This window comes from Schistocerca nitens, chromosome 3, assembly GCF_023898315.1.
Source record: "Schistocerca nitens isolate TAMUIC-IGC-003100 chromosome 3, iqSchNite1.1, whole genome shotgun sequence".
NCBI classification, from domain to species: Eukaryota; Metazoa; Arthropoda; class Insecta; order Orthoptera; family Acrididae; genus Schistocerca; species Schistocerca nitens.
In genome coordinates, this window is record NC_064616.1 from 222,841,036 (window position 1) to 222,855,200 (window position 14,165).

At 46.7% G+C, this 14,165-nt stretch overlaps 1 protein-coding gene across 1 annotated transcript in view; it reads right to left on the minus strand.

The window, feature by feature from the left end:
• LOC126249155 (pickpocket protein 11-like) overlaps positions 1–14,165 on the minus strand; it is an 80,540-nt gene that overhangs the window by 42,333 nt on the left and 24,042 nt on the right. The window contains exon 3 of the mRNA XM_049950810.1: positions 13,264–13,375. Coding sequence (XP_049806767.1) covers positions 13,264–13,375 — 112 coding nt within the window. The remainder of the gene's footprint in view (positions 1–13,263; positions 13,376–14,165) is intronic.

Consider the following 14,165-nt stretch of genomic DNA (forward strand, 5'->3'; position numbering starts at 1 on the left):
CCATTCGCAACCGTCTCCATGAAGCTGGGCTACGGTCCCGCACACCGTTAGGCCGTCTTCCGCTCACGCCCCAACATCGTGCAGCCCGCCTCCAGTGGTGTCGCGACAGGCGTGAATGGAGGGACGAATGGAGACGTGTCGTCTTCAGCGATGAGAGTCGCTTCTGCCTTGGTGCCAATGATGGTCGTATGCGTGTTTGGCGCCGTGCAGGTGAGCGCCACAATCAGGACTGCATACGACCGAGGCACACAGGGCCAACACCCGGCATCATGGTGTGGGGAGCGATCTCCTACACTGGCCGTACACCACTGGTGATCGTCGAGGGGACACTGAATAGTGCACGGTACATCCAAACCGTCATCGAACCCATCGTTCTACCATTCCTAGACCGGCAAGGGAACTTGCTGTTCCAACAGGACAATGCACGTCCGCATGTATCCCGTGCCACCCAACGTGCTCTAGAAGGTGTAAGTCAACTACCCTGGCCAGCAAGATCTCCGGATCTGTCCCCCATTGAGCATGTTTGGGACTGGATGAAGCGTCGTCTCACGCGGTCTGCACGTCCAGCACGAACGCTGGTCCAACTGAGGCGCCAGGTGGAAATGGCATGGCAAGCCGTTCCACAGGACTACATCCAGCATCTCTACGATCGTCTCCATGGGAGAATAGCAGCCTGCATTGCTGCGAAAGGTGGATATACACTGTACTAGTGCCGACATTGTGCATGCTCTGTTGCCTGTGTCTATGTGCCTGTGGTTCTGTCAGTGTGATTATGTGATGTATCTGACCCCAGGAATGTGTCAATAAAGTTTCCCCTTCCTGGGACAATGAATTCACGGTGTTCTTATTTCAATTTCCAGGAGTGTATATAAATGACCTTGTGGATAACATCGGGAGTTCACTGAGGCTTTTTGTGTATGATGCTGTAGTATATCGAGAGGTTGTAACAATGGAAAATTGTACTGAAATGCAGGAGGATCTGCAACGAATTGACGCATGGTGCAGGGAATGGCAATTGTAGACAAGTGTAATGTGCTGCGAATACATGGAAAGAAAGATCCTTTATCATTTAGCTACAAGCCGGCCGCGGTGGCCGTGCGGTTCTGGCGCTGCAGTCCGGAACCGCGGGACTGCTTCGGTCGCAGGTTCGAATCCTGCCTCGGGCATGGGTGTGTGTGATGTCCTTAGGTTAGTTAGGTTTAAGTAGTTCTAAGTTCTAGGGGACTTATGACCTAAGATGTTGAGTCCCATAGTGCTCAGAGCCATTTGAACCATTTAGCTACAATATAGCAGGTCAGCAACTGGAAGCAGTTATTTCCATAAATTATCTGGGAGTAGGCATTAGGAGAGATTTAAAATGGAATGACCACATAAAATTAATCGTCGGTAAAGCAGATGCCAGACTGAGATTCATTGGAAGAATCCTAAGGAAATGCAGTCCGAAAACAAAGGAAGTTGGTTACAGTACATTTGTTCGCCCACTGCTTGAATACTGCTCACCGGTGTGGGATCCGTACCATATAGCGTTGATAGAAGAGAAGAGAAGATCCAACGGAGAGCAGCGCGCTTCGTTACAGGATCATTTAGTAACCGCGAAAACGTTACGGACCTGATAGATTAAACTCCAGTGGAAGACTCTGCAAGAGAGACGCTCAGTAGCTCGGTACAGGCTTTTGTTGAAGTTTCGATAACATACCTTCACCGAGGAGCCAAGCAGTATATTGCCCCCTCCTACGTATATCTCGCGAAGAGACCATGAGGATAAAATCAGAGGGACTGGAGCCCTAATAGACGCATACCTACAATCTTTCTTTCCACGAACAATACGAGACTGGAATAGAAGAGAGAACCGTCAGGTGGCTTGCAGAGTATGGATGTAGATGTAGATGTAGATACAGCTGAGGTGGAGCGCAGAAGTCTTAGATCAAGAAGATCACTAGTACTCACTGCTAAAGACATAACTTTGACATCCACAGTCTCTGGAAACAACACTAACTAGAACAATGCCCACCAAAATGCCAAAGATTCATGGTAAATGAGAAGCCACTCGGCTGCAGTCAGTCGCTCTTTAAATCGCAACTTTAAATCGCACACGCATTGGCCACGGAAGAAGTGCTGGCACCATCTACAAATGGGGAAAGATATCAACTCCAAATTGCGACTGCGGTGCTGAAAAACAAAGTCTGGCACATGATAGGAGAGTGTCTAGTTTGAGCTTACAAGGGAACCTCCATCGACTTCCCAGCTGCAACAGAGGAGGCTGTCGATTGTATTCACTGTCTGGATGTCAATTTGTAATTAAATTGTGTATAAGTGTATATGAATTGCGATGTATGTCATACGATAAATAAATAAACTATCTCTATATATTATCCTGCGGGTACAAGATGCTCACAGCACATGTATAAAATTGATGGGTCACGTTCATACACTTCACAGTAGGATAACTAATGACTAGACACTGAATCTAACTGCGAAGAAAAGAAATTTATGGCACGACGTGACTAAATGATGGAATCGGTTGATACGATATCTTCTGAAACATCAAACATCCATCAGTTTGATAATGGAGCGAAATGTGAATGGAAAAAACTGTAGGGGGAAACCACAGTCTGATTACAGTAAGCAGGTTAGTAGTTATGCAGATATAAAGAGGCTTGCACAGAACTGACTAGCGTGAGGAGCTGTATCACACAAGTCTTCGGACTGAAGATCACAACAACAATTTAAGCGGTTAGAAAATTTATGTTGACATCCATACAGACAGCCCTCGGGAGAAGAGACTAAAGTGTTCCTAACAAATCAAGAAGAGAGTGAGTCTTCAATGGAGGACTAGCGACACAGTGTAATATAGCATGCCACTATAATATTGCTGGTAGTGCTTTTAGCTTTGCAATATATGTTCAAATTGTAATAAAAGTGTCCAAACATTATATCTCTGATTTATTCCCTCATAGGAATATTCCAAGCTATTCCCGAAAAATTGTCACAATCTGTGTAGAAGCATTACTGAAGTTTTTGCGCATCAGAAAGAAGCTCTCATTGTGGAAGGATGGGGAAAGAAATCGCGTAAACGGTTTTGAAAGGAACCGCTCCGATATTTGCCTTTTAGTGATTTAAGGAAGCTCCGAAAGAAACTGAATTTTGATAGCCAGACGAGGATTTGAAACGCAAATCTTCCGAGAATGTGTCCAGTCTTTTAAGCATTATATTAAATCGTTCGGTTGCGAAGAAAAATCTAGGGGGTTCCAGTCAAATGATCAGATGTGCTATGTGGCATGACAGTACGCAAGTAGGCTAGCAGACCATCATGTATCAGTTAGTTACATAACCTGTTCTGCTAGCGACGGTACACCTTAAAGCATGATACACAATGTGTTCTACTTTCATATAGACCCTCTAGGAATCACTGAACTGTGTGTGCCAAGCAATACTCCCCTTAGGATTCCCGTCGAGTTTCCATGATAATGACAGAAACTGTCAAGAATTCTGGGAAATAACAGATGTGTCAGTCTGAGATAAGGAAACCTCGTTCGCAAATGCCTCATTCGATTATCACAAACCAAAAGTCGAAAGGTTCAAATTCACACTTAGTCTGTTGACGACGATAAAAATCTAAGTAGACTCTTTTCTAAAAATAATTTATTCTACCTGCACAAGCAACATTCACAGTTCTTTCAATACGGCGTCACCCAATTGCTTTATAGTCATAACACTATCTCAGGAAGTTTTGTTGCAGCCGTTCGAACACTTCTCGTATAGTTGCCTATGACATCTCCGAAGGAACACTCACTACATATACAGGGTGAAAATTATTTAAACCGACAAACTCTGGGACGTTGTAGGGGACATCAAAATAGATATTTTTCCCTAATGTCATTTTTTCCTATGAGGATTATTTAAACCGGTGGAGGCCGTATTACGCTCTTCAGTTGTTAGAGGCCGTATTACGTTCTTCAGTTGTAGGAAACTGCTGTCCACCAGTGTAGTACTGTATTGTCTCTGTTTACTAATGGCGCGATACGCCTGGAGTGAGTACATTGATACGGTTGGTGCGTACTACGTAGCGCACCACAACGGACGAGCTGCACAGCGTGTTTATCAACACTAACACCCTAATCGCCGAATCCCGCATCATACGACCTTTGCTGCTGTGTACGTCTGCATGAGACCGGGTCATTAAGCAGATTACCTGGACAGGGACGCCGTCACACGGTAAGAACGCTGCAATTTGAGGAAGCTGTCTTGGAGCATGTGAAGAGGCATCCTTCAATCAGGACTCGTGCAATTGCACGTAACATGGGGACGAATTAGACGAATGTAAGAACAGTCCTTCGAGAGCAATTGTTACGTCCATTTCACTTACAGCGTGTCCACAACCTGGAACCAGTTGATTATCCACCCAGAGCACAGTTTTCGCAGTGGTACCTGGAACAGTGTGAAATGCATCCTACATTTTCATCCTCTGTGTTGTTTACCGAGGAAGCAACGTTCGGGCGTGATGGAGTCTTCAACATGCACAATTCGTATGTTTGGAGTGAGGGTAACCCACATGTCACAGTTACTAGCGCTCATCAAGTGTGGTTCTTCGTTAATATGTAGGCCGGTGTTGTTGTCGACTGTTTAATTGGGCCATATCTGCTAATAGGCCATTAAATGGCAGGCAATATTGGAATTTTCTCGCCAGAGCATTGCCAAAATTGCTGGAAAACGTCCCGCTCCCTACAAGACAACGCATGTGGTTCCAACATGACGGGGCGCCGGCACATTTCAGTTATCGTGTGCGTCGGTTCCTGGACCGACGGTTCCCAGAAACGTGGATTAGCAGAGGTAGAGTGTTTGTTCAAATGGTTCAAATGGCTCTGAGCACTATGCGACTTAACTTCTGAGGTCATCAGTCGCCTAGAACTTAGAACTAATTAAACTTAACTAACCTAAGGACATCACACACATCCATGTCCGAGGCAGGATTCGAACCTGCGACCGTAGCGGTCGCTCGGCTACAGACTGTAGCGCCTAGAACCTCACGGCCACTCCGGCCGGCTAGAGTGTTTGTTGGTTTGATTAATTTCCCGCCAGAGAAATCTTCCTCTGCCGGTTTAAATACTCCTCATATGGAAAAATGACATTAGGGGAAAATATTTGTTTTGATGTCCCCTACAACCTCCCAGAGTTTGTCGGTTTAAATACTTTTCACCTTGTATATGTAATAGTTAAGGCGAGATGGCCTATGATTTCTTCGTGGTAGATGCATACCCGGAACGAACTGTTATGGGAATCGGCGAAATGCCGCGAGTAATAAGAATGACGGGCAAGGGTCACTACATGAGTAGTGTGCGGATAAATTGAGAATTTGGGACTGTCGGGAGGCGTGCTACGGTAGTTTGTGCAGGTGGAACGACAGCTATGTCGCGCTGGCTAAGTGGAGCAGTTGGCTCTGAGCCGTGTTGCGAAGCGGACGTGTGCGGGGCTGTGTGCGGCGCTCCGCAAGCGGACCGTTGTTTACTCGCGCGGCCACTTGTATTGCAGTGTAAAGAGATCACCTCGGGCGACGATGGCGCTTTCTTATAGAAAGACCACGATTGAATTAACGTTCCATCCACAGTGCGCAAGACCTAAGGCATACGAAGTAGAGCGTTTCCTGCGTGAAGTAATGCATGTCGATCCACAGAAACTACTCGGTATATATCTTTCGATCGTCTTCAGCACAGTTTACCTGAAATTTGTCGATGAAGCAGCGTGCGAACGGCTTATTCGCCGTTCCACCGACGGATATCGTTTCCACCACTCGGACGGCAACGTGAGTGTAGTGACTGTCAACCATGCAGGATTCGGCGTTCGGAACATACGAATCTTCGAGCTGCCGTTTGAAGTTCCAGCCACGCTTGTCGTGGACGCGCTGCGGCCTTACGGGGAAGTACTAAGTCACGTGGAAGAAAAGTGGCATACATTCGAGACGTATCCTGTATTGAATGGAGTTTGTTAGGTGCGAATCGAACTGCGCAAACACATCCCATCGTAAGTGACCGTTGCTGTTTGTCGAGCGATCGTTATTTATGACGGTCAACTGCGGACATGTTCAGGGTGCGGGCAGGAAGGAAATGTACGCTCTGAATGCCTGCAGGGACGCCTCTTCCAGATACCACGTGCAAACACGACGCCTACATCGCAACCGACAACGCTGCCTATTACATACGCTGAGACAGCGAGGAACGTGAAGGACGCGGATGTTGTTCCGTTCCAGTTACCGACACCGCGGGCCCAGTTTCCGCGACCGCGACGACGCAGCCTCCATCGGAACCATCGCCGTGCTCGACAGTGGCGACCACGTCTGCTCTCTAGCCTTGTGAGGAAGGAGAGCACCAGAAGATCGATTCGAGCTCAGACACGGAGATGCGGGAGGTGCCTTACTGTTTGTCGTGATCCACAGGACTCGGACACACGTTCCCGCAAGCAGAAGTCGCCCAAGCGAAGAAAGAAGAGGAAATGCTTCGCGAGATGATGACACATTGCAGGACGATGAGGAAAATCCATCTGTGGCCCGGGCTGTGGACCTCACTCCAACGGTTCCTGGTTTGCTGCTGGCAACGTCCGCCCGAGGACAAAGCCATGTTGACCATACTCAATTGACCGACGAGACTGCTGGCGATTTTGCGGCTAAGACATCAGATGAACGTCATGCGTCGCCTAACGTACCACCCCTCGAGCTTGGTGATTGGGCGTCCGAGATGGAGATGGAAAGAATGACATCAGACTCGAGTGAATACCAAATGCACGGGGCCGGTGGATCGTTGGACGGACATCTTGTCTCAGCCGATCAATAATATACACAGTGTGGGTGGCAGGGACGGTCGGACGGACGAAGTGGCGCTTACTGGCTTAAACGACTGCAGGATACATCATCGTACTATCAAATGACCCAGATGTATTGGATAGGTACAGTCAATGTCAACGGCATTAGTTCCACGATCGAAACCTAGTTGTTAAAGGACATGATTCGGGCGGCGGACATTGATAGCGTGTTCCTTCAAGAGGAACGGCGATACTACTACGAGATGGCATCAAAACAACAGATATTCAGTATTTGCCATCAGCGAGAGGCACTGCGCTCACCATCGACACAGTCCGCCTTGTGAATATGTATGCCCCGTCTGGTACTGCAAAGCGTCGAAAAATAGTTCAAATGGCTCTGAGCACTATGGGACTCAACTGCTGTGGTCATCAGTCCCCTAGAACTTAGAACTACTTAAACCTAACTAACCTAAGGACATCACACACATCCATGCCCGAGGCAGGATTCGAACCTGCGACCGTAGCAGTCGCACGGTTCCGGACTGCGCGCCTAGAACCGCGAGACCACCGCGGCCGGCGCAAAGCGTCGAGAACGACCACACTAATACTCCACTAAGATAGCTCCATTGTTTCAGGGCGCTACAGAGCACTTGGCAGTGGGCGGGGACTTTAACAGCGTCTTACGCCCTGAGGATCAGGTCCCTCACCGTGTCTCATGTCCATGCTAAGGTCAGGGATCTCACTTTGCATGATATATAGACACTAATCCACGGTGACCGACGCGGATATACACACTTCACCAGCCACTCGGCCAGCTGGTTGGACAGGATTTACGTCTCCTGAGGTCTTCGGCAGCGACTGTCGGTGCTGATCTGTGGCCCACTGCATTCACCGACCATCAGGCCTTCATCTGCGCCATGACTCTGCCACGACAACGGACGAGTCGTAGTAAAGGTCCTTGGACTCTTTAACGTTAACATTCTCCAGGAAGAGGGATGCCGTGTAGCTGTCAGTGCTACCTGGCACAAATGTAAGCGACAGCGCCATACCTATGATTCCACAACACGATGGTGGACATACTGCGCCAAACCAGCTCTTCGTCGCACGCTCATGGCGTATGGACGAGACAGGGCACTTTGGCTCCAATCGACCTCTGAGTGTCACTAAACGGTCTTGCGAGAACTAGTGTTGCAACAACCTTGGCCAGAGCGCCAAATGATCGTCAACCGCACCCAAGCACGGCTTCTGCAGATCACAGCTGACAGACTGGACGGCACGCGGGTTCGAGCGACACTGCAAGATTCCATCCCAGAGGAACGTGCTTCTCTTTACCACATCGTCAGAGAACGGGAACATCATAAGAGAGGACTCATCACGGCAGCTATGCCTGCAAACGGGCAACGCGCAGACACACACAACGCCATCTCCCGTGCCCTCATAGATTATTACCGCACTCTCTATCTAGCAGATCAACGGCGTGACAATGACAATGCGGACGTCCTGCACGTCCTGCCACCTTCGGGTATGGCGCAAGGCGACGCCACGTTCTTGGAAGCCATCACGTGGGAAGAAATGCACATAGCCCTGCCACGGGGCGCGAGAACCAATTCCTCTGGACCTGATGGTCTTCCACTTGAATTTTATAGCACCTTTTCTGACCTGATGGGGGAAGTTTGATGGTAGATGTGCTGTGTGAACTCCTGGATCCGGACTTTCACGACCCTCCCGAATTTCCGGAGGGCATGATCATCTCTGTGCCAAAACCAAATAGGGGGTGCAGACTCCAAGACTTCCAGCCGTTGATGTTAGTGAATTCGGATTACAGGCTGTTCGCCCGCGTTCTTCGTGCTCGCCTCCTCGCTGTTGTCAGAAATGAGATTCATGCCGACCAAACATGTCTGGGAGGTGGCAGTAATATAGACACGGCGTTAAGCTCGAATAGATATGTGGTGGCGCTCATGTCGGCATGCAACATACAGGGTGAGTCACCTAACGTTACCGCTGGATATATTTCGTAAACCACATCAAATACTGACGAACCGATTCCACAGACCGAACGTGAGGAGAGGGGCTAGTGTAATTGGTTAATACAAACCATACAAAAATGCACGGAAGTACGTTTTTTAACACAAACCTACGTTTTTTAAAATGGAATCACGTTAGTTTTTTAGCACATCTGAACATATAAACAAATACGTAATCAGTGCCGTTTGTTGCATTGTAAAATGTTAATTACATCCGGAGATATTGTAACCTAAAGTTGACGCTTGAGTACCACTCCTCCGCTGTTTGATCGTGTGTATCGGAGAGCACCGAATTACGTAGGGGTCCAAAGGGAACGGTGATGGACCTTAGGTACAGAAGAGACTGGAACAGCACATTACGTCCACATGCTAACACCTGTTTATTGGTCTTTTTCACTGACGCACATGTACATTACCATGCGGGATGAGGTACACGAACACACGTACACGTTGCTCGACAATGTCCCATGGAAACGCGTCGACGTATGTGGTATCAGCATGATGGTGCACCTGCACATTCCGCAATTAACACTAGGCTGACCCTTGACAGGATGTTCGACGGGCGTTTCATAGGACGTGGAGGATGCATAAATTGGCCAGCCTTTTCTCCTGATCTTACACCTCTCGACTTCTTTCTGTGGGGTACGTTAAAGGAGAATGTGTACCGTGATGTGCCTACAGCCCCAGAGGAAGATATAAGTACGGCGATCACGTGGTTTCAGCGACACGGCGAGGTAGCCAGGAGCCGTATCAACCTGCGAATGTCGCACTTCATGGATGTGGGCAGAGGATTGAATATGAGTGCCCACTGCGAAAGTCCCAGCGATGAAATGTTTGGGAGTGACTTTCCGTGGGAATGTGCAGCGTACAGCAGCAGATACGTATCGCAGACTACTTAATGTGATCTGCACGCAAGTTCGTCTCCATAATTTTCGAACACCTGACTTGATCAATCTGGTACATTTTGTCAACGTCTACCTCGCTCAGAAACTCAATCATTACACACACGTTCTCCCAATGGCGGTTACGGTAACTGCCAAGTTCCAGGCGCCCATTTTCTCAGCGAGGGTAGGGTGTTCAAGAACCGTTACGAGACGCTAACGTTTCCCACACATGCAGGCGGCATTGGAATGCTAAACGTAAACAACAGGGAACGCGCTCTCTTCCTGCGGACGATGCATCGCCTACGTACTTCGGACAAGGGCACTTTCCCTGGTACACTGATTCAGGAGATGGTGGCCAAGTCCCTCCTGCCGCTAATTCCTGTTCGGTATATCACGCCAGCACTGTGTCACATTCGCACCTATCTGGTCGACATGAATTATCTGTTGGATGTCATACCGACCACGCGGGTTCCTAGAACCAAGGACTTCTACCGCTACTTTCAACGGACGCTGCCTGCTAATGAGGTTGAACGCTGCATCCGGCGGTTGGCTGGAGGCGGGTATGGAGTAACATACACTCGCCTTTCCTTCCCAGGGAAGCTGTGGTATGTTATAACGACTGAAAAATTCCCCACGCGACAACGCTTAACATGATACATCTTACCGAGTATCCTCTTTGCCCCATGCCGCTGTCGACACCGACAGGCACCGTTTCGTTTGTGGTACGGCTGCCGACTGCTGGCTCCTCACACGGCGCATGTTGGCATTGTTGCTGCGACGGACGCCTCAGTCCGTAGAGCCCACCGAACTGATCCATCCCGACGTCACTTACTTCCCTGCTACTCGTCACAACGCCACGGTGTGGGTTAAGGGTGCGGCATTGTCATACTTTTTTAGTGAGAGCGTTGCAAGGTTGTTAGATTTTTTGCATTAGTTAACGAGCAACTACACGGTTTTACGGTGCAAAGCGCCGTATGGTTCGCTCTTTGCGAATTATTTGGAGTCGTTGTTTACACGCCCTCCATACCATTGGGGTGTACCAGATGTGAGAAGAGACTGAAGTGTAACACATGATGGACTGATGAGACACATCAACGGAACAGTAATTATAGGGTGTTTCACCCTCACTGAACGAGAAGACGACCTGGACATCCCGCCATCTGGCTGCTGTGGACAGCGCCGAAAGAAGATAAAAAAAACAGATAGAAAAAAAGGATTAAAAATAAGAAAAAAAGAAAAAAATGAAAACAAATAAAGTATAATAAAAGTATTGTACCCCTTCCTTTATCCTTTTCTTTTTTTAAATAAAACGTTCAGAGGCGTATTTAATTTTTGTTCGTGGGCGGAGTCTGAAGTGGCGGCAAACAACCGTCCTAGTTAGCTTTTATGGTTAAAGTGGCGGTGGCACTACCTTGTTTTTGTTTTTAGATTAGATAGATTTTCAGGAGGAGTACGGGTGACAGGGGCCAACGCCTGAAGTAGAAGAGGTCTAAGGAATAAAAGAAAAGAAAAAAAAAGTGGTGAGATCATCTGCCTAGTAAGCGGGAGACGCTAGTTCGAATCCCAGTCTAGCACAAATTTTCAACTTTCCCCATTGATTTCAATCAATGCCCGCTTGCAGCCAATGTCTGTTACTGCTTTGTGTTTCTTACAGTTTAGTTGGAGCCGGTCGTCACCCCCTCGACATACCACCTGCAGTATAATGATGGCTGTTTCTGTGTCAACATTCTCTGCAGTATAATATCAACTTCACCACCACCGAAGCCGTTCTTCGATTCATCATGACCACCAGTTTAAATGAGTGGAAACTTCAGAGTTTTTTTATTTTCAGTTTTGTACTTCATACATATATGGTTGAAAAATAGGTACTTAACTGGTGCCAATCTATCCAAAAGTGAAACGAAATCACAATAAGGAAAATAAAAACTCAACACTGTTTTACATTTACTTCTAATCATCATCGACAATGAGTATATTTATTACCACCATGACAACGTTATCTACACCCACCTATATTCTACTCCCACAACAATATATACCTTTACGAAATATACATTGTACCTTCCTGTGCTTCCAACTTTTTCCAGCTACCGCACCTCAACAACATTCTCTGCAGTCTTTCCCCTCATATCTTTACATTCATTAAGTTTACTATCTACTTTCTCAACTACTCAACAAACCTTGGTACCCTGGAGTTCCACTATCAACACGAGAGCCATTATGGAGCAGTGGGATACGTACCAACATCGTATGTAGCTCTCACAGCTGTATGACCATTGTATGGAGCAATCACAACTTCTCCAGGATGATGAGCAGGAGTCACAGCTTCATCAGCATCGTGCGCAGCAGCCACATCTTCACTGTAACTGTGCGCAGCAGTCATAGGTTCACCAACTTCAGGCACATCTGTCACAGATTCAACATCATGTGCTGCTGTCACAGCTTCAGCAGCATAATGTGTATCAGTCACAGCTTCACTAGCATCGTACACAGCAGTGACAGCTTGACCGACATCCTGCACAGCTGTCACAGATTCAACAACATTGTGTGCTGCAGTCACAGTTTCAGCAGGATCAGTCACAGCTTCACTAGCATCGTACACAGCAGTGACAGCTTGACCAACATCCTACACAGCTGTCACAGATTCAACAACATTGTGTGCTGCAGTCACAGTTTCAGCAGGATCAGTCACAGCTTCACTAGCATCGTACACAGCAGTGACAGCCTGACCAACATCCTACACAGCTGTCACAGATTCAACAACATCGTGTGCTGCAGTCACAGTTTCAGCAGGATCAGTCACAGCTTCACTAGCATCGTACACAGCAGTGACAGCTTGACCAACATCCTGCACAGCTGTCACAGATTCAACAACATTGTGTGCTGCAGTCACAGTTTCAGCAGGATCAGTCACAGCTTCACTAGCATCGTACACAGCAGTGACAGCTTGACCAACATCCTACACAGCTGTCACAGATTCAACAACATCGTGCACTGCTATCACGAAACTCTGCTCATGATACTCCCTGCAACCGGTGACGTCATACTGCATAGCGAAGAATGCGTGCAGCGCTTGTAGACTTTTTTCTTCTGACAGCGAGATACAAAATAGAACTTAACGTCAAGGCCACGTTGCGGTCATTAGGAACACTACGTGGTGGAACGCCGATGGCTAAAATAAATGCTTGCTAAATGTTGTGCCGTGTTTTATTTTGTTAGGCCTATCAATGGAACTGAAAGAAATTAAGTGACAGATTTTTGTATATTCCTGCAGCACATTGGCTCCGGAACTGGCCCTCACCATAAATTTTCGCCTTAGAAGCTATAATTTTAGTAATAAAACTCTACTACTACCGTTTTAAGTAGCCATCTCCGGCTCTTCCGCCTCCACGGTAACAAGGGTGACCAAGAAATGGACATGGAACGATAGTGTTTGTTAGCTACGATAAGCAAACATTTTGAAATATTAACTCCTTAATGAAGTAAATGTAAAAAATGACGAGGTCTTAAACTTAGAATTAATTTTTGTTCATAAAATAAGTGATCTATAGTAAATTACGCACAATCGATGGTTCATGCATGTTCATGATCTGCGAAAACAGGTCGCCGTCTAGCTCGTTCCCGCTTATCAGATTCACAGGGTGGTGCAGCGTCCAGTTGTTAGCGTCCCAGTACCTTTCGACAGAGCGAAAAGAGCAAATACAAACAGGGAGCTCTAAGTTCATCGCTTCATCTCACAAGAAACGAGGATAAGAACCAAAGTAAGTTCATGTTCAGGAAACTACAACAACTATCAATAGCAATTCACTACTTACGGTTTGGAGTTATACTGTGAGACGTTCGTATTGTAAGTATAACAAATTCCCATTTCATTAGTATGCTGAATAAGAAACGGAATACTCGCGCCCACGTTAGTCCCTATGCTGTAACCAAAACTATTAGTGACCTGGAAAGAGAAAAAGGCATTTCTGTATTGAAAATACCTTGTGGAAAAACCTTAAATAATTCAATTTGTACATACCGCATATATTAGATTTAAGTATTCTTCCGGATGGAATTTATGATCAGGATCTAATGGTAAATTATTCATGTTTGCTCCGTAGGATACTTGAGTTAGCTGCGTTAAGAACGAAGCAGCTTTAAAAGCCCTTGTGCTCAAACTAGAACGTAGGAAAAGACACATAACAGGTTATTCTTATAAACAATAACACTGTTCGTTGGCATTTCTTTAAACACTACAGAAATTTCACGGTGGTGATTTTATTTTTGTGTTGTTTTATTTTTATTATTTTGTTTTTTGTTTATATTTAGTGACATTACAATTCTCCAAACTTACCTTCATCGGCTTCAGTGTCTTCTGCTTTGGAAAATATTTTAATCAGTGTATTCCCCCACGTTATTTAAGATTTTTGAATGTTATAGTTCATTCTTTGAAAAGGAACACAGTTAAAAATTATCTGAAACT